Genomic DNA, 25,243 nt, shown 5'->3' on the forward strand with positions numbered 1-25,243 from the left:
GTGGGGAAAGAGGCGGGGCTACGAGCTCCTCCCAGAACTCCAGCTTTCAGGCACCCCGGATCCAGCGCCGCCGCTCAAAACACCCGCGACCCCGCGGCCAAGCGCAGCTCCCGGTGCAATGGACCCGACGCTGGCAGCCCAGATGAGCGAGGCTGTGGCTGAGAAGATGCTCCGGTACCGGCGGGACACAGCAGGCTGGAAGATTTGCCGGGAAGGCGTGAGTGAGGAGCTGGGCGGGAAGGGGTCCCGGAGACCGCTTCGTGGAGCCCGGGTCCCCAGAAGCCCCCAAGCCACTCCTCTCCCCGTTGTTTTCAGGCACCCCAATCCCCTGGACCCGATTGAGAGGGATTCCAATGGGGATTGTTTTCTTTTAAAAAAAAAAGATTGGGCCTGTTATGATCACAGTGACTTCAGGTGGTATCTGTTCCTTTCACTCAGTGACTTACCCAAGGTCACCTGGCTGTTGAATGCTGTTTAGGACTGGAACCCTAACACCAGCCTCTAAAGCCTTTACTCTGTTCATTACAGCGTGAACCCCTCTCTTTGTCTTTGCCAGAGGGTAGCATGGGGGTAGTTTTGCTTGACACTTCTTACTTTTAACAAGTAGCCCTGGGTTGCTCATGGAAACAAAATGCATGGTGGCTTTTAGATAATTTGAAAACCACCCACGGCTCTCGGAGTCAGCCAGTTGAGATCTTTTTCTTCATCACATTCTGCTGTGGGGACAGCTTTGCCCAAGACTAGTCCCAGCTTTTCCACGTATGGGTTGCATAGCCTTGGAGTGTCGTATCTCTTGAGGCCTCTGACCCCTCTTCTGTAAAACAGGGGATTAAGCCAGGTGACCAGAGCCCTTCTAGCTCTAAAATTCTATGGTTCTGTGCCTTTTGACAGAATGGAGTTTCAGTTTCCTGGAGGCCATCTGTGGAGTTTCCAGGGAACCTGTAAGTGCATGCCTCGTTCAAAGCTTACCAGAGGTGCCGCACCCTTCCTGGTATCTTTATGGGTTTGCCTTTTAAAATACTCAGATCAACCCTATAACCTGTAATCAGTTGTCCTCCAGAAAAGCCTTACTGTTTTTAATGAAATCATTTTCAGCAAACTGTATTCTTGTGAAAGCTCACTGTCCATTTCTGCAGGCCTGAAGGGAGGTGGGGCTAGTAAGTTTCAGCCCCTTCTCTGCAAGCCTGTCCTAAAGAGTAGTGACAGACATGGCATGGTTCACCTTCTAGTCCTTAGATACAATCACAAGATAAACAAATTTGATTGATGCATTGGAGTCAAATTCCTTTTTGTGCTCCAGGTACCGAGGAGAAGGCATTGTATATGGGACACCAGAGGAGGTGTGGGACTGTGTGAAGCCAGCCGTTGGAGGCCTACGAGTGAAGTGGGATGAGAATGTGACCGGTTTTGAAATTATCCAAAGCATCACTGATGTAAATCTTCCCAAGCATGTTATCTCTAGATAGTATCTGGGCCCTGCTATAGTAACTCCCTCCCATTTCTTCTGGAAGGGGTCCGTGATACCTTTTGTCAGGGGAATATGTCCTGCAAACACAGGCTGCCCACTGCTTGCAGCATTGGAGGCCAGCCTCAGCCCAGTTTCCTGGTGGGAAACATCATGACTCAGATAGGCAGAGAAGCTCCAAACAGAGTCTCTGGGGGTAGCATACCTGTTCCTTGTGTGGGGCTGCTGCACTAGGCAACACAGGACCCTCAGCCCCTGGCACCCACTTCCCTGAAGCCTGGGCCAGTAGCAGCCCCATGTACCTGCATGACCCCTACTAGTTACCCTCTAGTATGAGGGTCTTCATGCTTTTTGCTTACATGCTTCCAACAGATTTTTGGGAAATTATGCATCATCCTCACACATCCAGTTGACATCTATTAATAACATTTAGTTGACAACTAAATTTTTGTAAGTTGCAAAGCATATCATTTTTGACATGTAAATATCAGTTTTGAACAAAGCAATGACATTCTTTTAGATGTATCTAAATAATATATAAATTTTTATTTAAAATATATGAACAAAGTTTATTAAATAGTCAGAAATTGTATATAACTGTTTTCCTAGAACTCAAATTTCCATCCACATAGCCCTCTGAATTTTATCCTAATTTAATACATGGTTATTCTTGGAAGTCATCATCTTGCATCATAAATATGCATAGAAATGGAAATTTTTTTAATCATATATTTCCTGAGACTAATTTTCAAAAATTATTCATGAGACTAATTTTTTTTTTTTTTTTTTGAGACAGAGTCTCACTCTGTTGCCAAGCTGGAGTGCAGTGGTGCGATGTCGGCTCACTGCAGCCTCTGCCTCCCGGGTTCAAGCGATTCTGCCTCATCCTCCCGAGTAGCTGGGACTACAGGGGCACGCCACCATGCCCAGCTAATTTTTGTATTTTTGGTAGAGACGGGGTTTCACCATGTTAGCCAGGATGGTCTTGATCTCTTGACCTCATGATACCCCCATCTCTGCCCCCCAAAGTGCTGGGATTACAGATGTGAGCCACCACACCTGGCCAAGACTAATTTTTTTTTTAAAAATTGGATTGAGGTACGAGTGCAATTCATTAAAATAACATGATTATATTATAAATTCTGATAAAGAAATATTAAACGTGACAAGTATAACATTTTGCATCTTTAGCTGAGATGAATGGGAGCTCTTTTTTCTAATTAACTCATAAATCCATGAAAAGATACAAACTTTTCAATAGACAACTGCAAAGTAGAGGGGAAGCACAGGCTACTGGTGAGCTCAGGTTTACAAAAAAGTGGAGAATTACCAAGTGGTAGCTCTTTATCATTTAGTGAAACAATGAAAATATGGAGAAAGGGCTTTTCCTTGCAGACTGGCATTTTTCAGCATGCTTTTGGCAACTCTCAAATATCCTAATTCTAAAATAGATGATGGATAGATAGGTGGATGGATGGATAGGATACAGGGCCATGCCATGAGTTTGTCGCAATTATGACATGTGCTGCTGCTGTCTTCAAAATTTCTTTCCAAAGTCCTCCTCATCTTGGTTTCCAGACACTATACCTCAGGAATGATGCACCTGGGGGCAATCATCAGAGGTGGAAGCAGTATAATTTTTTTTCAAATTTTTCATCACTTCTGCCATTACTGTTACAGAATACCAGAATTTAGAAATGGCAAAATTGCCTTGTTTTTAACACCAAGTTTTGGAATATGTTTAAGAAAGGGAAAAACATGAAATTCTAACACCAGTGTATACTGCCTTGATTACATATTGCAGCCAGCAGTCCTAATTGTCCCTTTGCCACCCTGGAGGGTTTTACACACTGGGACAATTCATGATAGGATGATTCTAGATGAATGGGCATATGCTGTGCTTTTCTTCAAGTGGGAAAGGAGACCCTGTGTGCAGGTGCAGGCTGTTCCCAGGCAGGTCGTTAAGGGATGAAGGAAACATGGAGTAGAGTCATCTGGAAATTCATCCTCATTGCACCCACTGCAAAGTGCTTAAGTGCCCCCAGACATCTCACACCCATTTGAAGATTAATTTCCTGAGGCCAAAAGTGTCCCTGCTGAAAAGTTTCTCAGCAACACGTGGTGCCCCAAGTCTTAATACCTGAGGGGAAAGACAAAGAGATGGAGACCTTTACCAGCCCCTCTCACCTACCCTGAGACTTCTCCCCAGGACTGTTCCATCGCAGACCTGGCCTGTAGTTCTCCATTGTGACCCCGAGAGAGCCTGGACCCTGCTCTCTTGCAGGATGGGATGAATGGGAGAAAGCCCAGCATCCTTGGTTTATAAAATGGGAGTGTGGACTACTGGGATATGCTGAGATCGAGTGAGGTTCAAGGTATTCCCTCCTGGGGCTGGGACTAGGGTAAACCAGAGTTGCCCCAGGCACAACATAGGAGGCTGAGCAAGTGCAGGGTCAGGCCTAAAAAAGAGTGGCCTTTCTTCCCTCTCCCTAGCTCTGGTCCTTTTCAAATCCCATCTCCACCATGAGCTTCGTGCTGAGTTCCTTAGTCTCTCCAAGTGTCAGTTTCCTCACCTGTAGTAGGGATTAATGATACCTATTTCTAAAGGTAAGGGACAACTGAGAGCTTTGTCCAGCCAGACTCTTACTAGGTGCTCAATAAATGGTACCTCTTATGGTCACTTGTGAGACATGACTTCAGCATGGCACTGGTCTGCAGCTAGACAGCTGTGGGCAGCCTGTGTCACAGCCCTCATCTTACAAACTGGGTGTATTTCCATGACATCCGGTTCCTGGGAAGATTTGCTCTGGATCTTACTGTTTATAGTGCCACCCTACTGTCAGTCCTGGTACCTCTCCCAGACCTTGAGGGATGGAGTGGGAGTTGGGAGAAGATGTCCGGCCAGCAGTCACACTACATGCTTCTTTGGTTTGGCAGACCCTGTGTGTAAGCAGAACCTCCACCCCCTCAGCTGCCATGAAGCTCATTTCTCCCAGAGATTTTGTGGACTTGGTGCTAGTCAAGAGATATGAGGATGGGACCATCAGTTCCAATGGTGAGTGATGCCCAGAGGAGCTGCCATGCCTTCCTACGATGCTGGGCTTTCTCTTCTGCACCTCACAGTTCCTTAAGGAGAGCTAAGCAACCAGAAATCACCAGAAACTCACACTCTGAGTCCCCTACCTCATCTGGTTGGGTTTGGAGGGGTTCAGGGCCATGGAGGTCGACAGTCCACATACCAGTAATTCTGTGTTTGAGTTACGGTTTTGCCAGTGCCTCCCTTTTTTTTTTCCTGCCGAAGCTCATGGTGTTTGCTGTAGACATGTATGTTAGTTGGGTGGCAAAAAACTTGTGTGCAAAATTTATGGCCATGTCTTCTTGAGAGTTTGGGTGCTGTCCACTCCCTTAATGTCCAGTGAGGAGCAGGGCTCCTGCCTCTGCACAGCCACTGCCATTCCTCCAATTCTTCTACATGAGAGAGTTGGATGCATCCATACCTCTCCTGGCTGGGATTTGAGAGAGGCACCTGCCTCCTCCCACTCCCAAACCTTGTGTTCTAGAATGTTCTTTTCTCTAATATTCTTGACAAGCTTGGGAAAGCTATGTGCATGTTTATGCATGAATGTAGATGAGTGTGTGTGAGTGCAAGTGTGTGTGTGCATGTGTGTGAGTTTGTGTACACGCATGTGAGAGTGTATTTGTATGTGTGAGTGTAAGGGGCAGTAGAGTGGGAGTAGGGGGACCTCACGCCAGAGGGCAGGAGTCCTTCACAGACTCCAGGGCTGCAGGTAGTCCAGTCTGTGTGTTCTATGGCATCCCAGTAGTGGTGGCCTGACCATCTGAAGTTGTAACTCACTGACATTCTGCACTGTCTTCCAGCCACCCATGTGGAACACCCCTTATGTCCCCCGAAGCCAGGTTTTGTGAGAGGATTTAACCATCCTTGTGGTTGCTTCTGTGAACCTCTTCCAGGGTAAGGATAATTTCCTGCATTGAGGTACATGGCTCAGACCTAACCGTGCCTTCCCCGTGGACCTTCTCTGAAAAGGGGCACTTTGACTATGATTCAAAAGAAGAAAAATGCCTTACAGCTGTTTAGATTGTGATGATACAAAATACTTTCACACACATCTGCGTAAGCAGAACCTCCTGAGAGTACCTGGCACATGGGCAAGAATTGAGGGGAGGCGTTACTCTTATTTGTGATGCAGGAAATTTTCCCTGCAGCCTCCAGGCTAAGCAAATGTCATGGTCCATTTAGCAAATGAGAAAACTGAGGTTTGGGGAGATTCAGTGATGTGTCCTGACTCAAAGGCTAGGAGGTTGGCAGGGCAGGGTCTGTGCTCTGAGTCCTCCCTGAATACCCTCTGCCAGACAGGAGCAGCTTTGAAGATAGCAGTCCCCACCCCACATTTCACTCAGTGATCATCTCTCCTCGGCAAGGAATGTGGGGGAACTCAGGCCTAAAGGGCAGTTCTGAGACCACACTGTAAGTCAGCCTCAGAATTGACCCCGGGGGCTCTCTATTCCCATTTGCCACAGGTCATGGCCAGGCTCTTGCCAGGAAATTTCTGTGTAATGAATTACCTGTCCCTCATTTATCCTGGGAATCATGCAAGTTGACAGCGAAAGAAACTGCACATTGCAGATGTGTTGTAGTGTTCCCTGCAGTCTCCACACAGATGCCTGGAGGGAAGGGGTCCGTGCTTCTACCACATTGTCCCAGGAGGTGGGCCTCGGTGTCATGGGATTATACCAAGCCCAGACCTAGCACCTTTATGTTACCCTCTTTGCTAAGCTGGCTTTTCAGACATCACATGAAGACTTTTCTTAGATGTAACACAATTTTGAGTTTGAAAATAGCACAGCTGTGCTCTGCCACACACAAACATACACACCTGTGCTCAGTTTCAGTTCTCTCAATATATAGATGCCCTAGATGCCCTGGCCTGAACTCATTTCCTTGTCCTCTCCCACCTAGTAGTCAGATGCTAAGACTCACCTTTCAATGGTGCCGGGTCTGACAGAGAGGAATTTTCAGAATAAGAGGCAGAGTCCTTTCTTCTCAGGGGCTGAATCCCATTGCTGTCTTCTTTTCAGTGGAATGCACAATATAATGGGTAGTGTCATGCCCATAGCAAAGGTATCAAGTGGATTTTTTTTTTTTTTTTTTTTTTTTTTTTTTGAGACAGAGTTTGGCTGTCACCCAAGCCAGAGTGCAGCAGTGCAATCTTAGCTCACTCTTGGCAACCTCTGCCTCCCAGGCTCAAGGAATTCTCCTGCCTCAGCCTCCCAAGTAGCTGGGATTACAGGTGCCTGCCACCATGCCTGGCTAATTTTTGTATTTTTAGTAGAGCTGAGGTTTCACCATGTTGTCCATTCTGGTCTCAAGCTCCTGACCTCAAATGATCCCCCTGTCTTGGCCTCCCAAAGTGCTGTGATTACAGGCATGAGTCACTACGGCTGGCCCAATTGCATGGATTTTGCTGATAGGTTGGTTGGAGTCCCACAAAACCCTGCCTATATGAGGGTTTTAATTCAAGTGTTGACTCTTCCAACTCCTGTCTACTTGATTAAAAACATCACATGTTCTCAGTAAAACTTTCTTCCAGAGCCTGCTCTGTGCAGTTATTCTCATGAGGCTGTGGATCTGAAATCTGTGACAATGATTATTCTCTTATTATTCTGTGAAGATAGGCCTATTCTGGACACTAGATTCACCCGGCAATAATAGCAGCAGCAGCAGCTGCAAACATTTAGACAGCACTACTGTGTCAGCCACTATTCTAAGCACTTTATATAAATTAACTATTTTTATAACAACCCTAAGGCACTGTTGTGATCCTGATTTTTAAGATAAGAATGGTGGGTGCACAGAGAGGTTTAGTAACTTATCCAAGGTCACATAGCCAGCAAGTAAGAGAGCCACAGTCTCATTCTGGCCATCTGGCTCCAGAATCTGGGCTCTTAATGCAGATACTGATGTCTCAAAACAGCTAGAGTATCTGTCCTCTTAGAACTTAGATTCCAATGAAGGCAGGAGGAGATAGACTAAACACAAATGTAAGTAGTTCTGTCTCGTGGATGCTCTAGTAAGTATCAGATGTTAAGTGCCTTGGGGAAAACTAAACCCAGATAAAGGTGCCAGGGAAAGGTGTGAGTGGGTCGTCTAGGGGGTTTCCCTAATAAGACATTTGAACAAAGCACAAATGCAGGGAGTCTTGGGCATGTTGGTGGAGTGAGCATTCTGGCAGGGGTATGAGCAGATGCAAAGTCTCAGAAGTAGGAGCAGGAGCCAGAGCAAAAGCACGACCTTTGAGGAACAGCACAGAGGGAGGTGTTGTGTTAGCAAGGGGAGAGGCTAGGACATTTGGCCTATGAGGTATCAGGGCCCCTGTTGGGGACTTTCCTCTGAATAAAATGAGAAGCCATTGGGGAGGCCTGAGCAGGACATGCTCTGACTTCAGTCTTAACTGCTGTGATGCCCTGCTTCCCCAAAGAGGGTGAACTCCAGGGGACAGGGACTTCCTTCCATCTCAAAGCCTTAGTATCATCTGCACTCCACCCTCTCCCTCACCCACCAACCTCTGCCCATCCCACCTTTGCTAGGGCCTTCTCTCTCCTCTTGCTCTCTTGAGCAAGAGGCTGTGAGCAAGAGGGCAAGAGGACTCATCGGGGGTGAGGTGGTGTTGAGGCCAGAGGTAGTGGTGGTTGAGCTCCAAGTGACTGCGTGGGGTGGGGGAAATGCGTTCTCAAGGTGGAGGAGCCTGTATCTGTGGTCAAGGCAGCATTACAGTATCATTTCTGGAGCACTTACTTTGTGCACAGAAAGTATGCTAAGTGTGCTTCACGCCTACTCTCATTAAATCCTTCTAGCAACCGTAGTGGATGCCTTCATCCCAGCCTTTTCTGAGGGGAGACTGGGTGACCTACAACTCCTCTGTGCCCCCTTTTGCCCTTTCTGTTGTTGTCGTCACATAATGGTGTACACACAAGAGCTACCACTCACCAAGGCCACTGTGAGGAAGAGTTTGTCCCATCCCACATGGCCTCTCCCATGTTCCACCCACCACAAAGCCCAGTCCTCACCCAGAGGGAGACATGATTACGGAGTCTCATTTCTCACTCACCTGTTCATGTTTCTAAAGAGGATGCTGCTGAGAGGTGATGGGGGCCAGAGGAGGCCCAGTGGGAGGAGGAGCAGGGAGGAGAGAGAAGGCCCTAGCAAAGGCGGGATGGGCAGGGGTTGGTGGGTGAGGGAAAGGTGGAGTGTGGATGATGCTAAGGCTTTGAGATGGAAGGAATTCCCTGTCCCCTGGAGTTCACCCTCTTTGGGGAAGCAGGGCACAAGCAGAGGAGAAAAGCCACAGCGCAGAGGAGCACATGCTCTCCCGTCTTATGGATCTGTTGGCCCCCATCCTGTTCCAGGCCCCAGTTGTCCTTCTATATGACTTGGGGAGTGAGATTCTTTTTTTTTTTTTCTTTTTTGAGATGGAGTTTTGCTCTTGTCACTCAGGCTGGAGTGCAATGGTGCAATCTCGGGTCACTGCAACCTCCACCTCCCAGGTTCAAGCGATTCTCCTGCCTCAGCCTCCCGAGTAGCTGGGATTACAGGCACCCACCACCATGCCCGGCTAATTTTTGTATGTTTAGTAGAGATGGGGTTTCACCATGTTGTCCAGATTGGTCTCGAACTCCTGACCTCAGGTGATACACCCGCCTTGACTTCCCAAAGTGCTGGGATTACAGGTGTGAGCCGCCGTGCTTGGCCCTGAGGAGTGGGATTCTAAAAGGTCTCCAGTTCCAAACCTGTAGCCTGCATGATGTCAGGAAACATCTCATGGGCAGGCATAGAGCTACCTGGGGTTCCTGGTGAGGCTGAGGCTGTGGACAGTTGCATTCAAGTAAAATGCCAAATGAACTCCACAAAGCCCATACTACCTTTGTTGTCCTGGCTGTTGAGAAGTTTGTCACAGTGAAGATTGCTTCATGTCCCTACCAAGTTGTGTTCCGTCTCCACATTGTGTGCCCCTTTGATTCTGGACTTCCAGTCTGCATCTGTGCCACCTGCCGTCCTCTGAGCTTCTGCCACCCCCTGGCCAAAATCCCTTCATAGGTGCTCAAATTATTTGCCAGTTCTCTAAATAGCAGTTCTCAAAATTTTGGCATAAGGCTTTATTATACCCTTAAATATATTTGAGGGCTTCATAGGGCCTTTGTTCATGGAGGTTATAGCTATCATTATTTGATGTATTTGAAACTGTAACTGGGAAATTTGAGAAATGTTAAAAATATTTTAACCTAAAAATTCACTGCATATTAAATAACTTTATTTTAAAAAAACTGTGTTTTTAAAAAACAAAAATATCGTGAAAAGAGTGGCATTTTTACATTTTTGCCCATCTCTTTCGTGTCAGCTTAACAGAAGCTCATACCTGCTTCTGCATGCAGTCTGTTGCAATATCACACATCATGTAACCTCCAGAAAACTCCACCGTATGCATGTGAGAGAAGGCGAATCACGTGTTAGTGTTGTTATGAAAATAGTGTTAATGTTGCAGACCCCTTGAAAGGGTCCCAGGAGCCCCCAGGAGGTTGCAGACCCTAAATAGTGAAGAGCAGCATCTCTTCGTTCCTCTCAGGGCCTGGCACAAAGTGAGTTCTCCGAAAGCATTTGCTGAGTGAATCAGGCAGCAGGGTACTGCCTTTTTGGACTGGGAGTAGGGACTTCTCCCTCCCTGGAGGCTTGGAGAGGCTGTTGAATGCATCCTTGACAGGATGAGATTCCATCCTGAAAATGAGCAGGTCCAGAGAGGACCCCTGGGTGGAGGGCACAGCAAGGGATGAGACGCAATCATGGCCATTTCCACTGGGCTAGGCTCTGCTCACCTGGCTGGTGCTCATCCCCAGCATCTCTGCTGTAGATCGTAACACAGCTCTGCTGTTGCCTTTACAGGGAACCCACCAAGACCAACCTGGTCACATTCTTCCATACCGACCTCAGCGGTTACCTCCCACAGAACGTGGTGGACTCCTTCTTCCCCCGCAGCATGACCCGGTTTTATGCCAACCTTCAGAAAGCAGTGAAGCAATTCCATGAGTAATGCCATCATTACTTCTTGGCAAAGAACTCCCGTGACTCATCGAGGAGCTCCAGCTATTGGGACACCAAGGAGCCTGGGAGCACACGGAGGCCTGTGTTCACTCTTTGGAACAAGCCGATGGACTACACATCTCTGAGAATGCCAACCAGAGGTGGCAGCCCACCCTTCCTGCTTCGTGCCCCACTCAGGGTTGGCATGCGATGAGCCATTCATGTGCTCTAAACTCCATCTGCCTGTTACCCAAACATGCCTCTTCTGGCAGGGTAGACCCAGGCCTCTAACCATCTGACGGGGACTCGGGCTGGACACCGTGTGATGCACTCCGGCCCCAAGCCTTTATGTGCCCATCACTCTCAGAGACCACGTTTCCCTGACTGTCATAGAGAATCATCATCGCCACTGAAAACCAGGCCCTGTTGCCTTTTAAGCATCTACAGCTCCCTCAGTCCTGTGCTGCAGACCCTCAAATGTATTTTTCTGATATAGACTTTGTATATGGCTTTACTGCTACAAAAGATTTTTTTTCCTTAAAAAAGGTGTCAACTTGGAAAATAATGCTTTAAAAATGGGATAACCATTAAGGAAAAACACTTTCAATGTATCTTCCATTTGATGAATTTGTTTTTCTCTCTTTATCCCCTCATGGTGGACTTCCATGTCCTCAGTGAAACCAGGCAGTGTGAATCTGGTCCAGCCCAAATCTGCAGCATTAGGGATGAGTTCTTGGAAGTGATTCTGAACTGAGCATGTACTCACGTCTGCATGGGGAACTCTGGGGAGAAGTGCCTTTTTCTTTCCCCTGGGCATTTGCCTTTCCTTGTCTTCTTACTGAGGCGGAGGCAGGAGGTCTTTGTCTTCCAGGCCCTGGCCAGGCCATCCTGCCATTAGGAAAGATAGACGAGCAAGCTTCCCTCTAGCAGCCCTGGCTGGAATCTCCCCTCTAGATCCTGCTGCAAGACTGCACAAACCCACAGGGGCCATGTCCACCCAGGCACATCATCAGAACCAGGGAGCACAGCCTTGCCACCTGGAAGGGGCCTCAGCAGCCATGCAAGCCAAGCAGAGATAGGGAAAGCCATTCTTTCCCTATCTCTGATCCAGAGAGGGATCCTCTAACATTCTCTAGCAACCTTATCTGCACCCCCGCCACCTTCCTTGTAAGAAAGACCACGTGTGTCTGACTAAAATCCCTTCACGTTGCATTTACCCAGGTTACTATTGCGTGTGCAGGATGTTTTCACAGTGTTCTCAGCCTTTGCTCCTCCAAACAGAAAACATTTCCCCTGTGTTACTGTTACTTCCCTATTTTTGAGTCCTGGGGTGACTGTCTCTTAAATGTGCCCAGATGTGAGCAAGCTTAAAAACACGACAGCTCAGTGTTAAGGGGCCAGAAAGCTTCCTCTTTCTGTGTTCTATTGCAACTACAGATTCCACAATCATCCCTTAAGATCTTTTAGCTAACACCCTTTTCAAGAAATCATCAGACTCTTGGATTGACTTAGAATTCATTCATTCATTAAGTGCTTACCGAGTCCCCACTCTGTGGCAAGCACTGTTCTATATCAACTTCTCATGAGTTCAGCCAATTCTAGGTGCACCAGCCAAGGAAACTTCATGCCTGCCCCCTCTGAGCTCCATACTCTGAGGTGGTGGTCTTACCAAGATGGGATCACCTTGTACAGCCCTGTGTAGCCAAGTAGAAGGCCAAACAAGTTAACCAGCAGGACAGAAACTGCTCTAAACCCGTTATTCCTTGGGATGAATAGAACAGTGAGCTGAATGCCTGCTCTAATGAAGCCATTAAAGGGGTTTACAGGAAGGTTAGGAGCCCAGCTGGGTTTTCTGAGTCTACTGCTGGGAAACAGATTCTTTACTTCCTGTGGACCCTAGAAAAGCCATCAGATTGCATTAACATGGCTCCACTGATGGTGGCCTGAGAATTACTACTTTTTGTGTTCCATCTGTTGTCCTTGCCAGGTCTTCCCCCACATCCTTACTTCATAGGATCAGGGGCTGAGAAGAGACCAATACTCTGGCCCAGGCCTGGTCAAGGGATGCTGGTTGTTGTTGATGTTAAGTCACATTGCCTGGTCCTTAGCTTGGCAATCAGGCACCCAGAGATGACCAGACCAAATATCCCTTTGGCCAGGCACTCAGGTATTCCCTATAATGTTGTGCACTTAAAGCATCTCGGGCTGACAGTCTCTACCGAATCACAGAAGGAAGGACTCAATCTGCCGCATCACTTACCAGCTGGATAATCTATTTACTGTACATTTTTGCCCTCATATCAATACATTAGCACAGAACCATACACTGTAGAAGCTGCTGTGATCACTAAAGTCAATGTCCATTTAGCCCTGAGCACAGTGCTTGGCATGTGGTAGGTAAGTAGTAGCAATTTTATTTGATGCCCTCATATACATGCTGGTTCCTTCTGTCAGCACACCTGTCCACGCTTTGAGCTTAGTGCTTCACCTGGACTCCTCTGTTTACTGGCTCCACCACCCCTCCCTAGGATTACTTCTCCAATCCAAACAAAAACAATTTTGCAAATGTTTCATGTGACAAATTGTATATTTCATAAATGACCCCAGCCATATTTCCTCTCCCCTTAAGCCTGGGCAGGTTTGTGTCAGCTCTAACTGATGGAGTATAGTGGAGGTGGTGCTATGCAACATCCAAGGCAAAGGTATAAACAAGATGCAGCTTCTACATGGCTCTTGCACTCCTGAGATGCTCATCCTGGGAATCCAGACACCATGTTGTGAGGAGGCCCAGGCCACAAGGAGAGGCCACCTATAAGCATTCAGGCCACCAGCCCCAGGTGAGTTCCCAGCCAACAACCAACACCAATGGCCAGATGTATGAGTGAATAATCTCACATGGTCCCAGCCTTTGCATGACTTTGCATGACTCCAGCTGACACCAAGTGAAACAGATATCAGCTGCCCATTCCAATCTCTGCCCACATCGCAGATTCATGAGAAAAACAAATGTCACTGTTTGGGGGTGAATCATGACACAGTTACAGTACTTGAAACATTTTTCAAAGCCAGGCATGAATTTCATATGAAATCACAATCCATTTTATTTGTGGCACCACAGTATTATCATTAAGCTCTCTTTTTACACGGTCTACAATTTGTATCAACTACCCCAGTGTGACTCTGCCCTTACTTTAGGGACAACCCTTTTGCTGGGTGGTATCCTAGAAGGTCTGGGCCCGGGCAGCAGCCACTGGGAAGCCCACCTGTGCTTTACCCCATCTGGGTAGGGCGGCAGCAGAGACCCTGAGAATCAGCGGTTATAGGAGCTATGTGTTACTGACTTTGGCTTCAGCATGTCCTGCCTAGGACTCTGCAGCAGCTATGGTTTCCTTGGGCTGGAGGCTTTTCCTCCTAATTACAATTGTGACAGGTCCATCAGGCAGGGCCTTGATGATGTTCCAGGCTTCAAACCGTGTGAGGCCCTGCATGGCAGTGCCAGCCAGCTGCAAGATTTCATCTCCAGGCTGGATTGTCTCACTTTGTTCCGAGGCCGCTCCTGAAAGGGAGAAGATAATGGGTTCCACAGATGATGGGGAACAAGAAAAGTTGCCTCCTCTCCTTGATCTCCAGGGAGCCAGGATAGCTTGGTAGAGAGTGGGGCATCATCCCTTGGGAGCTTGCTTGTTGGTGGTTATAAAATGAGGCATCTCTTAAGATGGTGACTCAGAGGTTAGGGCACCAGGCTGCAGCTCTTCATGGCCCTTGGAAAGGGATAGCCCATGCTGTCTCCAGGGGAGGGAACTATCAGGCAGCTCCGCACCTTAGCCTGGCTGGAGCACCATCCATAGTTCATAGAAGACTCTGGGGAACTGAGTCCTGCCCAGACCCTGCTTTGGACACTGACCCAATATCCTATCCCCTTCACATTTGTTCTCCACATCTGATGAGGACATCAGCATTGGGTGGTATGGGAAGAGGGCTAGTGAGACTTTTGTGCAACAGTCTTTACAGGGATCTTGCCTCTGAGTGGCATGAAGTCCTCTATGTCCACATAAAAAAGGAAACAAACATATATGCCCCCCACTATTTCAAAGCTGCATGTGAAAACAATGCTATTTTACTTGTTTATATTAAAAGAAAATTTCCCATCCATTTGACACAGTGGTCTTCACAAATCCTGAATAAGAGTAGAAGACAATACTAATGATAGTAATGAAAATATAGCTAAAGTGTATTGGACAATTATTTTAAAAGGCATTGTGCTAATGTTTTGCATTTATGACAGTAATCCTATGAGGGATGTATTATTTGTGTTTCCTTTTAACACTTGAGGAAACCAAGAACTCAAGTAGCTGCTAGTGGTAGGCCCTGGGCTGGAACCCAGACTCTCTGGCTCCAGAATCTGCATCTCCCCTCCCACATCACGCTGCAGCTGGCAGTCTCATCCTAAACATTTAAGTAAATGGGTCCATGGTGGTGAAGTGACTTGTCCAAGGTCATGCTACTGAGGTCATGTGGCAGAACTAACACTAGAATCTAGTCCTCTTGACATTGAACCCAATGTTCCTTCTAAATTGACCTTAAAAAGTTAGAAATATCTTTCCCAGAATTGGGGTTAACATGGATTCTGGGGGGAATGCCATGTAAGCCTCACTGTACCTTCTGGGTTTCTGCAGCTGCAGCAGAACTTCCTGTAACGAAACCAGTTGGCAGCAGGAGCTTATGGTGGGTGAGGGACACAGCTAAGAGTCCCTTTGGGTCTCAGTCCTAAGAGCCCTCAGACACACACCTGTACCTCTTTACCTCCTCTTATGGATGAGGAGCCTCAGGCCCAGAAGGGAATGGTCACTCAGCATGTTACAGGCAGAGCTGGGACTAGAACCCAGCTCACCTGCCTCCCTCTCCAGTACTCCTCTCTCTACAACCCCTTGCTCTGTGGCTTGGAGACCTCCAATTTGAGGAACACCAAAGAATCAGGGGTGGTTTTACATGGTTGCCACAGTCATTCATGGTTTTCACAGGAAAATCCAAGTGACCCCCATATCAGACTGATTTGTACTCCAATCCCTGATGAACCAAATAACAAAATTTTAAATAAAGGCAGGAGCTGATGTGTCGAGGACTAGGGTAAGGCAAATGAGGCCAAGTGTGCAGTACAAAGTCAGACTGTCTTTATTTAAACTTCGATATTTTGTTCAACATGTTTTTCTAAAATTAACTTAAAAAAAAAAACACTGCATTAAAATAGTATTGATCTGGGTTACTGTGTATTTTGGTACCCCTTTAAAATTTTGCACTATAGGCCGGTGCCCCACTGCCTCACTCTAGAGTCCTGGCCCTGCCAACCCAAACCAAGCCCAGGACTTAGGTATTTATGAGGACCCATCAAAACACACCAGGGATTCAGGGGATGTTAGAGCAAAGGAGAAAAAGTAGAAAAAGCAGAATTGAGCCCTAAAAAGACCAGCATGCCTATGAAGAGGACATGGAGTTGTGGGAAACCAACATAGCCCAGAAAGTGCCCAGAAGCCTTTTGGGGGCCTGGCCACATGCCCACAACTGGAGAACCCACAAAGAACCAGACACATCCCACACCTTTGAAAATCCTGTTAATGGTGAGAGGCTTGTCTCCATGCAGGGAGCCCTTCCCTCCTTCCAGGCTGAAGCCCAGCCCTGCAGATATCTTCTCCAGTGTCACCGTGTAGACTGTGGCCTCTGCTGCTAAGAAAAACACAAGGTCTCTGTTAGGGATCCTCTCCTCTCCCAGGCCATAGATGCCCTGGGCATCAAGTGAGCCCAGGGTGATGCTGCCCCCATGTTTGCACACAGGCACATGTAAACACAGACATACATGTCAAACAGTGTACTAGGCAGGCCACACATTCTTGGGGTCACAAATTACTGAGTAGCCCTATCAGGTCTGGCCACACATGGCCAAAGAGGATGTGGCCCATGTGGGAGTTGGGATAACTTACAGGATTCTACAGAAACATCACTGGCTGCAGAGGCTGAGGCTGCAGAGTCAGTGGTGGAGTTGAGGTCGGGCATGGACTCTGCAGTCAGCTTCCTTGTGACAATCACAGCTTGCCTAGGCTCTCGAGCTTGGCGGAGAATGGCCAGGGCATCATTGTGCGTGGTCCCCTTGAGAGACTTGCCGTTGATGGAAAGAACCTCATTGCCCTTCTGAATAGTCCCTTCCTGGGAGGCCAGCCCGTTTGGAAACACTCTGTGAACCTGAGCAAACCAAAGGAAGTCACGACCAGAAATCACTCAAGTCAAGTCCACATACTTGCTGGAGGAGGACTGAACCAGTTAGTCAATGCTAGAGGATTTTTAGGCCAACAAAGATTAAAGATAATTGTGTCCTAGATTGGAGCTGCTGGCACAGAGGCTAGCATTCCCTCCTTCTCCATCCAGAGCAGAGATCACCAGCAATAATGACCAGGTAAGCCCTCAGAATCCATCCCAACACAATGTCCTAAACTGTATCAGCACAATTCTAGTTGGGAGTCCAACTAAGATCTTTTGCCTCACCTGCCGTAAGTCAGAATTCCCCAAAGCAGTTTTCTCAAAACACTGATTCGATGACATATTTATGGGTATTGTGTAAGAAAAGGGCTTTTCCTATTATTTTTTTAAAAATAGAGACAGGGTCTCCCAGTGTTGCCCAGGATGGTCTCAAACTCCTGGGCTCAAGCAATCCTCTCACCTTGGCCCCCCACAGTGCTGGGATTACAGGTGTGAGCCACCCACCCGGCCAAGAAAAGTTTTTTTTAAATCAAAGAAACTTGAGGAATACTGGGTTAAACAAAAGTTCTGAAAATGTCTACTTTTAAAAAGCAAAAGGCATTAGAGGGTCTACAATGCAAATTTGCATGGCAGATTTCTAAGTATTGGCAGGGTGTTATGGGGATTCCCAAAATGTTTCAACAAAGAATGATTTTCTCATAGAGAAATGTTCAGTCTCATTTGGCAGAAGGCATTTTGAGAAACACTCTCGTAGGCAGTCTAGACATTTTTATAGCTCCTCCCCTAGAAATTCTGACTCTTTACCTCCAACCACTTCTTGGTCCCCTTTCTGCAAGATATGTGGGATAAACAAACACAAAAAAATCTCATGTCTCTGCCTCAGCCTCTTTAATGAGGTCCATTATAATTAAGAGGACTGAGTGATAGCATGCATGGAAATCACTAAAATGTGGTACCTGTAGTTTTGCTTTTATGATGGGAGCAAAGCTCTTTGCTTCTCTGAATTGTTTTGGTGTTAGAAAAATTCTGTTACATCGTTAGAATCGCCAGGCTGTAAGATCCAAGCATGAAGCAGAACCTCCCCTCTGAACCTCAGGTTCCTCAATGCTAGAGGATTTTTAGGCCAACAAAGATTAAAGTTAATTAAAGGAGGAACCTCAGATTCACTTGACCACTCACCGTAATCACCTTGTTTTCTAGATCTGCTCCTCCTGCCAAGCTGAACCCAAGACCAGCACCTTCCTCCTTGTGTAAGATGGTGACATGGATGCTGTCTAATTGCTGCAGGAGGAAATACATACATTCAAAAACAATTTTACTGCAAGAGGATGAACAGTTTAACATCAGACTGATTTGTTATCTCAAACCCCAGCTTGGCCAGCCTCCAAGTTACATCACCTCCTCAAACCTCAGTTTCCTCATCTGTAAAGAATGGACTCTTCAGGAGTCATGGGAAGCTTAGAAGAAAAAAAATGTATGTAAAGCAGCAAGCATAATTATTTTCCTCTCTCATTCACCCCATCCACACCCAGGCAGGGGGCGTTCCATGAATCAGCCAGAAATCATAGCATGTTGGACGGTGTGAGATGAAGTCAGGTTGTAGGACTTCAGGTTAAAAAAACAAAACAAAACAAAACACGGATCAGTGCTCTTCTGCAGGAATTGGTTGCTCCTTCTTCCCTTCTACTTCTCCATGGGTCACAGCAGCAGCACTAAGGAAATCCAGCTAACATCTTGCCCCAATGCACAGTGTGCAAGTGTGACACACACACACACTCACACTACTACAGTACTTCCTAGCCTAGACCAGGACTCACATGGAGCCAGGAAATAGTCAGAGACTCCTATTCCAGTCTAGAGCAGGGGTCTCAAACTCAGATGCCTATAGGAATTAGGCAGTTCCCTAAAATGAGCAAAATGGGCAGATGTGAGTGATAGCAGAGAGCCAACGAGTATATCTGCTCAAAGGGTCAGCTCTACATAGGAATACAGACCTAGCGCTACCAGATCACTTCCCTAAAAAAAGTCCAGGTTTCAATTCAGGTTTTGTCATATATAGAATTCAGTATTTTTTTAATCACCATGCGGACCAAACAAAATACACCTACAGGCTCTTGGGCCACCTGTTTGTACCTTGGCACTAAGGAGTAAATTTATATCAAAGAATTCACTTGCTCAGGGCCACTAGAGCACCTGACTTGCAGCTGTCCCTATGATCCTAAGACTTGGAGCCCCTAAGACCCAAAAGCATGGAAGGATGAATGTACCTCACTGCACCCTCACCTCCAAGCCCCAACACTAGCCCAAATCTCTCAACTCTTACCCAAGTATCAGGTTACTTGCCTTGTGGAAGGCTCTTCTCAGGTTAGAAAGCAAATACTCTCTCCAGAGCAGCTCAGGCAGAACAGCTCTTTATGTTATTTCATTTGCACTGAATAAGGTCCTGGGGGATGATGGTCCCAGGTGATGAGTGAAAGCCACAGAGAAAGAATCTCAGCACAGCAGCACCTTGTGCTTACCCGACTCACCCACACTTTTGATGTGGAAATTGCAGCTATGAGGCCTCCTTGTATGGAAAATGAGAACCTCCTTATCCTCTCATCCTAGTCTGGATCATTCTAGTGCCAAAAGGCTGCATAGGCCTGGGGCAGCACCTAGAGGGTGCAGGACCTATAAGCCCGAGCTCATCTGACTGCTGGCCCCAGCTCAGCCTGGCCACTTCCTCCCCACACCCCTTTGGGTCATGCTCAGAAAACATGGGAAGTGAGACTTTCAGAATGACTTGACAGAAGTGTGGGGGCCTTGTGAGCCCTGGGATCAGCCACCTCTCCATGCACAGTGGAAATAATGAAAGCTCCAGGTGAGAGCTCTTGTAACCCACATTGTTTACAATGGACAGCATCCCACAACAGACACATGCCAGGACAGCAGCCCATGGGATGTGGAAACAGCATTGAACTTGAACTTGGAGACAGAAAACCTAGGTTTTGTAACCTTGATTGAGCCTTACCTTTCTCATTTATAAAATGACAAAAGAAAATGCAAGAAGTCATTGAACCCTTCTTTTGAAAGCTGTTCACAAGCTAAAAGGTTCTCTTCAAATGGAAAATCTTACTGTGGCCAAGTGCTACCATGTCCAACCATCACAGGACACAACTTGGGTCTCATGTCAGGAGGCTACTCAAGCTACTTCCCCTCTGGCCCAACTAAGGTGGCCACACAGCCATAATAAGCCATTGGTTACTGCAAATGCTTACAAAGGAAACCTACCTTTAATGTTGCTTCATCCAGAACCTTCACCTCCTCAATGAGTTGTTTTAATTCTTCTGAGCTCAGCAGGGAGATAACAGACTGACCAGACTGATGGGAACTGTGGTCCCCATCATCATCTTCCTTGGCTTCCGTGAGACCCTCTGTATATTCTCTCAGCTCTGAAAGGCTTTCATAGGGAGAAACAACACACAGTATGAACAATCCTATTAAGAAGAGATAACAGTAATTGTATAATTATTCTATCCCAGGTGTGGTGCCAAGCATTTATGTGCATATTATTTGATGCAACAAATCTATGAGTAGATACTAGCATCCCTTCACTCTACAGATATTTCCCAGCAGCATAAGAACAATAAATAAAATTAATAAATGCAGAGCTACTTTGATCAGAGGGAAGACCAAGCCCCAGCCCTACAGCAGGAACCCCATGGCATGCCTGACATCCCCTTGGTTCTGCAAAGAAGGTCTCATTCATCTCCTAATTTGAGCTGATGAGGAATCTGAGGGTTAGCATGGAAAGAACCTGCTCATAGTCAGACTCAGTGCCTGAGCTGAGACTAGGACCCAGACATCCTAACTCCCTGACCAGGGAGTTGAACCCATGTGCAGAGTACAAGTGGATTCCATTTGGAGAGCAGTAAGAATTCCCGATGGATAATCTGGCCTCATTCAGGTCTTTCTGAGTAACCGCAGGACATTTCAGATGTGCAACAACCTTCCAAATCTCCACAGGTGTGCATCAGCCCTCATGAGCAATGCACCAGGGAGCCAGTCCCACCTCCTACCTCCCAGCCTTCCTGAAGCTAGGTGTTGTGAAAACTTCTCCTTAATATGGAAGGCAGAGGTGTAATACCTACAGACAGACAGACACACACACACACACACACACACACACACACTCTCAGACATCTGCACACACACATGGAAAGAAAGAGGCAGAACAATTCTTTAATCAGTGTATCTGAGAATTTTTTAAATGATATATAGAATTATTTTTAAAAATAAAGATGAGAAAGATACAGAGAAACACCAGGTATAGAAACTCACTTGAGCGAGAACCCCGTGTCCGAGGCAGACGTTTCAGCAGAACCATTTGCAGCTGAGTCTTCATTGGATGATGATGTTGGAGATGCCCCTTCCTTGGGGATGCAGGGAGTCTGGGCACAGGAGAGAGAAGATGGAAGGCACAGCAAGGATTTCATGACAGCCGATGACACTTGGCTGCTGATAGAGTAGAGTTTGCTGGTCTTTTCATCAAGTAACTTCGTCTCACAGGACTGGGACCTGGTCAGGGGGAAGCTCCGTGCTCGCTGGCTTGGCATCTTGAGCACTGGACCTTGAGATTTCTCAGTCTGTGTTGACAGCAGCCTTAGAAGTGGGTCCGAGCCAGTGGGGAGAGTTTTCTGATTGGGCTGCAGCCCTGGGGGAGGGGACTCAGACACACCTGGGTCTCTGGCCTCCATGGCTGCAGGGGACCCTGAGGGCAGCACTTGCTCAGGCTGCTGGGGCACAAGAGTGGGTGCAGCCCCTCGCCCCAAGAGTCCTCCCTCGTGCTTCCCAAGAGGTTTTGCTGCCTCCCCAGAGGAGGGCTGGAGGCTCAGTCTCTGGGCTCCTTTGTCAGGCAGTTGAGAGGAGCCAAAGGTTTCAAAGGAGCTGATTCTCTGCTTGATGGAGGAGGAGGAGGAGGAGGAGGAGGAGGCCCGGATGTGTGGTCCCAGGTGCTCCCTGGAAGCAGGTGCTGGCTGGGTGGACAAGGCAGGATCAGGGAGCCCTCTTGGGTCTGAAGCACGATTCCTCAAACCTTTCAAGCTTTGGCGAAACCAGGCTGGCTTGGGAGCCACAGGAGGACCCTTCTTCACAGTGCTCCTGTCTGCTGACTTGTAAACTTTGGGAGTGCCATTGGCGGTGTCCAGCTTTGGTGGGGTCCCATCTGGGTGGCCCTGTGTCCCATCTTCTTCACTCAGGCTGGCATTGGGCTGTAGAGGCATGTGGCCAGGGTTCTCACTCATGATGGGGCTAAACAGGTTTTTGATGCAGTCGGAAATCCTAACCCAAGGGTCTTCGGCTGTGGTATCAAAGCTATAGTCCATCCGAGCCTGCCTCTTAAGCAGTGGGTGTTTAATCGGGGATGTTTGGGTCACTACAGTGCAGAAACAAGGCCAAAGCTGTGCATTACATCATACTGTGACTTTTCTTCCTAAATTCTAGTTTCCAAGCTGAACAGCAAGAAGTATTCAAGAGGAGGAGACTAGCAGAAGTGGGGGACACCCAGGTGGGTGAACTCCAGGTGCTATTACCTGACTGAGCTGCCAAAAGGCAGGAGTGAAGAAACAGAAGTAGGAGTTAATCTCACAGTATCGTAGTGTTTTAGGCCTAGAAGGGTGCTCAGAGAATATCTGGCCTGATCTCTGGCATTTTACATTTCAAGAAGGGTAAGGGGCCATCTGATGGCAGTGCTCGGGCAAGACCCCATGTCTCCTGGCTTTCGAAGTTCATGTCCTTTCTACTGCACTAAGGAGCCTCCAAGATACTGTGTTAAATGTGTAAAGCCAAAGCAATTCTCTTGCCATTTAAACTTTTAAGACAAAGGTCATGAGTTGGCAGCTGTTTGTGCTTTGGCCTACCCATGTCATTAAAAAGCAAGGTGCCAGTGCACAACTTCCGATGGGGCCACTCCAGCTCCCCATAGCTCTTCATGCTCCCTCTCACCTAGCCAGCATTTCTCATGTATGTACCTGCCTGGCCCTGAAGCAGTGTGTTTGCTGCTCTCCCTCTACACAGGTCATTGATCAGCTTGCTCAGCAAAGGAGTGTTTTCCCTCCCTCAAAAGCTGATGAAAAGGTTCCAGGTAGAAAGAAATATGTGAAGTAGGATTCTCAACCTTGGCTACACACTGGAATCTGGAGGGCTCTGAAAAATACTGACACCCACCCCTCGGTACTGATTGAAGATACCTGGGATGCAGCCTGGGTGTTGGTAATGTGATCAGCAGGGGATTGCAATGCTCTGTGCCAGCCGGAACCTCAGGCATGCCCTGGAGCACATAGAATTCTTTCTCAGAAGCCAGCATTGAACCAGCATCATATCTGCATGGGTAAGGCAGACTGTGCCCCGGCTCTCTTTCTGAGGGGCAGAGGAAGGCTGGGCCTGTGTGCTTTTTGGGGGTGCTTGCTACTGGAATGCAACCCAGTTTAAGGAACTCTGATCCCTCCTGTCTGTTGTCTCAATGCCAGGTTTCAAAAGAAGTGAATCATGGAGCATTACACCTTGATGATATCAAAGAGAAATTCTGCACAATCTAAGAGACTGGCCTTTGGCAAGTGAGCCCAGGCCTCCAACCTGTTTCTGCCTTTTTGAATGGCTTGGCTGTAAGGGGCTATTGAGAGAATCAGGAGGCAGAGGTTCCACAGGCAAGCCCTTTGCAGATTGGAGTGACAACCTCCCGTCAGTTAAACACTGAGGCGTTTGCTTTCGCTAGTATGTTCCTCAATTAGGGTGACTAAGGGAGAGGAGCCTCCACCCACAGGTCCTCTGCTCTGGGTGAGATGTGCTAGATCTTTCCAAAATGTCCCTTAGCCCTCCAAAAGTCTTTCATGAACTTTTGCTGTAGTGTTTCTCAAACAGTCATGGTTTATAGCCTATATGTTTATTTCCTGCCACTACTAGTTGCTCCTTGGAGGCAGGACCTGACTACCTGGTCTCATCCCTTTCTCTCTCTCCCCAGCATCTAGCACAGGGCCTCACGAAGCTAGCAATCAATGTGTGCTTGCTGAATGCATCCCATGTGAATCTGGGCTCAGAAAGGCAAAGTAGGTTGCTCAGAATCATGCTAATGACAGACAGATCCAGGACTCCCTGACTTCAAGTCCTATGCTCTCCCTAGCAAGCTAATACATATTTGAGTTATGTCTTAGCATTGTCAGGTGTACCATGTGGACACACCCTTGCTATCCACTTCATGGAGGAGGTGACCACTGGTAAATGCTATTTATACTTTTCTGGTATTGCATTCTCTGACTCAGAAATCCTGAATGCAGCAGGGCTGTTGCCTCTGGAATGTTGGCACACTAGAAGCAGCTGCCCAGGATGGCATCACCCACAGCATCACCCATCCACCCAGGAGGCTCCCCACCCTGGACAGTACCTCCATGGTGCTGCTGCTCAGCACCTAGGACCCTTGACTATTGATCAGCCGGGTCCAGCGGTGTTGTCAATGCAGAGCACTCTGATCCTCAGGCCAGTTTGTGCTCTTATCCCTGTACCTTTTTTCAAAAGACCCTTCCTTTTGGATGATCTCAATGAAGCTTACCTGGGCTGGCTCTTCTCCGCCCTGGCTCGCCCTCTGTGGAGGACTTGGTCTGTGGGCAGATACCAGGTCCTGGGCAACCTGGCAGAGGCACTAGGGCTTCTCCCTGCTGTGTCTTCCTGTGGTAGCAGCAGTGGCAGCAGCTCTCTGGCTTCCTGTGGTGTAAACAGGAAGCGAGACCGTGTCAAAACGGTAGCCTCAAGCTGTGAGAAGGCAAGACACGCTTTGATTGGGATGGAAAAATGGATATTGAGCTGCTTTCAATGAGAAGTTCATCAGCAGCCATGTAAAGAGGGTTTTTTTTTTTTTCTCCTTGGTGCTGACATGGCAGAGACATGCAGAGCATCCCTTGACTTCCAGCAACCTGGTGTCCAGGTCATGGGCTCATACTGTTGACATACATGAAGACCCTGGCTCTTTATGATAGGAACAAAAGGCTTTGAGTGTGGAGGGACCAGGAACCAGCATTGCTTCAGTTACAACTGCATCCTGGTGAACTACCCACCCCAGGAGGGTACAGGGCAGTGTAGAAACAAGGCAGCAAAAAACCTGGCAGCTAGTGTTCCCTAAGGTTAGAGCACTCAGGAAAATACTTGTCAATTGCTGTCACTTGTTAAGCACTCTTCAAATATTTAGTAAGTGTTCTGCAAAAGATGACAGATACTCAGCACCTGTGCCATTGCTCCCCTCTGTGGCACCTAGGGTGACATCATCAATCTGTTGCAGAGTTGTTTCCACCACTGAGCATGGATGCAGCCTTGGGGTCCTTCCAGAAACAATCTAGGGACAAGATGGACTAGGCTCTGAATAGCTATGCAATACTTGAAGAGTCTGTATTATCATACAGTGTGTGCTT

At 47.5% G+C, this 25,243-nt stretch overlaps 2 protein-coding genes across 2 annotated transcripts in view; one reads left to right on the forward strand and one right to left on the reverse strand.

Annotated features, from left to right (window-relative positions):
* Positions 1 to 21: 21 nt before the first annotated feature.
* On the forward strand, positions 22 to 11,157 carry STARD5 (StAR related lipid transfer domain containing 5). The gene is made up of 6 exons (XM_010380173.2): positions 22 to 217; positions 892 to 941; positions 1,301 to 1,433; positions 4,403 to 4,520; positions 5,345 to 5,438; positions 10,422 to 11,157. The coding sequence occupies exons 1-6, from the start codon at positions 119 to 121 to the stop codon at positions 10,567 to 10,569; spliced, it is 642 nt and encodes a 213-aa protein (XP_010378475.1). The 5' UTR covers positions 22 to 118; the 3' UTR covers positions 10,570 to 11,157.
* Positions 11,158 to 13,635: 2,478 nt separating this feature from the next.
* The window catches only part of IL16 (interleukin 16), a 130,119-nt gene continuing 118,511 nt past the window's right edge, over positions 13,636 to 25,243 (reverse strand). Inside the window, 8 exon segments of the mRNA XM_010380171.2 lie at positions 13,636 to 14,115; positions 16,155 to 16,280; positions 16,535 to 16,793; positions 17,988 to 18,089; positions 20,079 to 20,247; positions 21,129 to 22,221; positions 24,391 to 24,469; positions 24,471 to 24,542. Coding sequence (XP_010378473.2) covers positions 13,922 to 14,115; positions 16,155 to 16,280; positions 16,535 to 16,793; positions 17,988 to 18,089; positions 20,079 to 20,247; positions 21,129 to 22,221; positions 24,391 to 24,469; positions 24,471 to 24,542 — 2,094 coding nt within the window. The 3' untranslated portion in view covers positions 13,636 to 13,921.

This window comes from Rhinopithecus roxellana, chromosome 5, assembly GCF_007565055.1.
Source record: "Rhinopithecus roxellana isolate Shanxi Qingling chromosome 5, ASM756505v1, whole genome shotgun sequence".
Lineage (NCBI taxonomy): Eukaryota > Metazoa > Chordata > Mammalia > Primates > Cercopithecidae > Rhinopithecus > Rhinopithecus roxellana.

What these genes read in the sequence shown, in the direction of transcription:
- STARD5 (XM_010380173.2), top strand. Translation starts at nt 119, where the DNA reads ATGGACCCGACGCTGGCAGCCCAGATGAGCGAGGCTGTGGCTGAGAAG. An exon ending in GTGGAGTTTCCAGGGAACCT is followed by an intron (nt 942 to 1,300) that starts GTAAGTGCATGC and finishes TTTGTGCTCCAG; the next exon opens with GTACCGAGGAGAAGGCATTG. An exon ending in TTCTGTGAACCTCTTCCAGG is followed by an intron (nt 5,439 to 10,421) that starts GTAAGGATAATT and finishes TTGCCTTTACAG; the next exon opens with GGAACCCACCAAGACCAACC.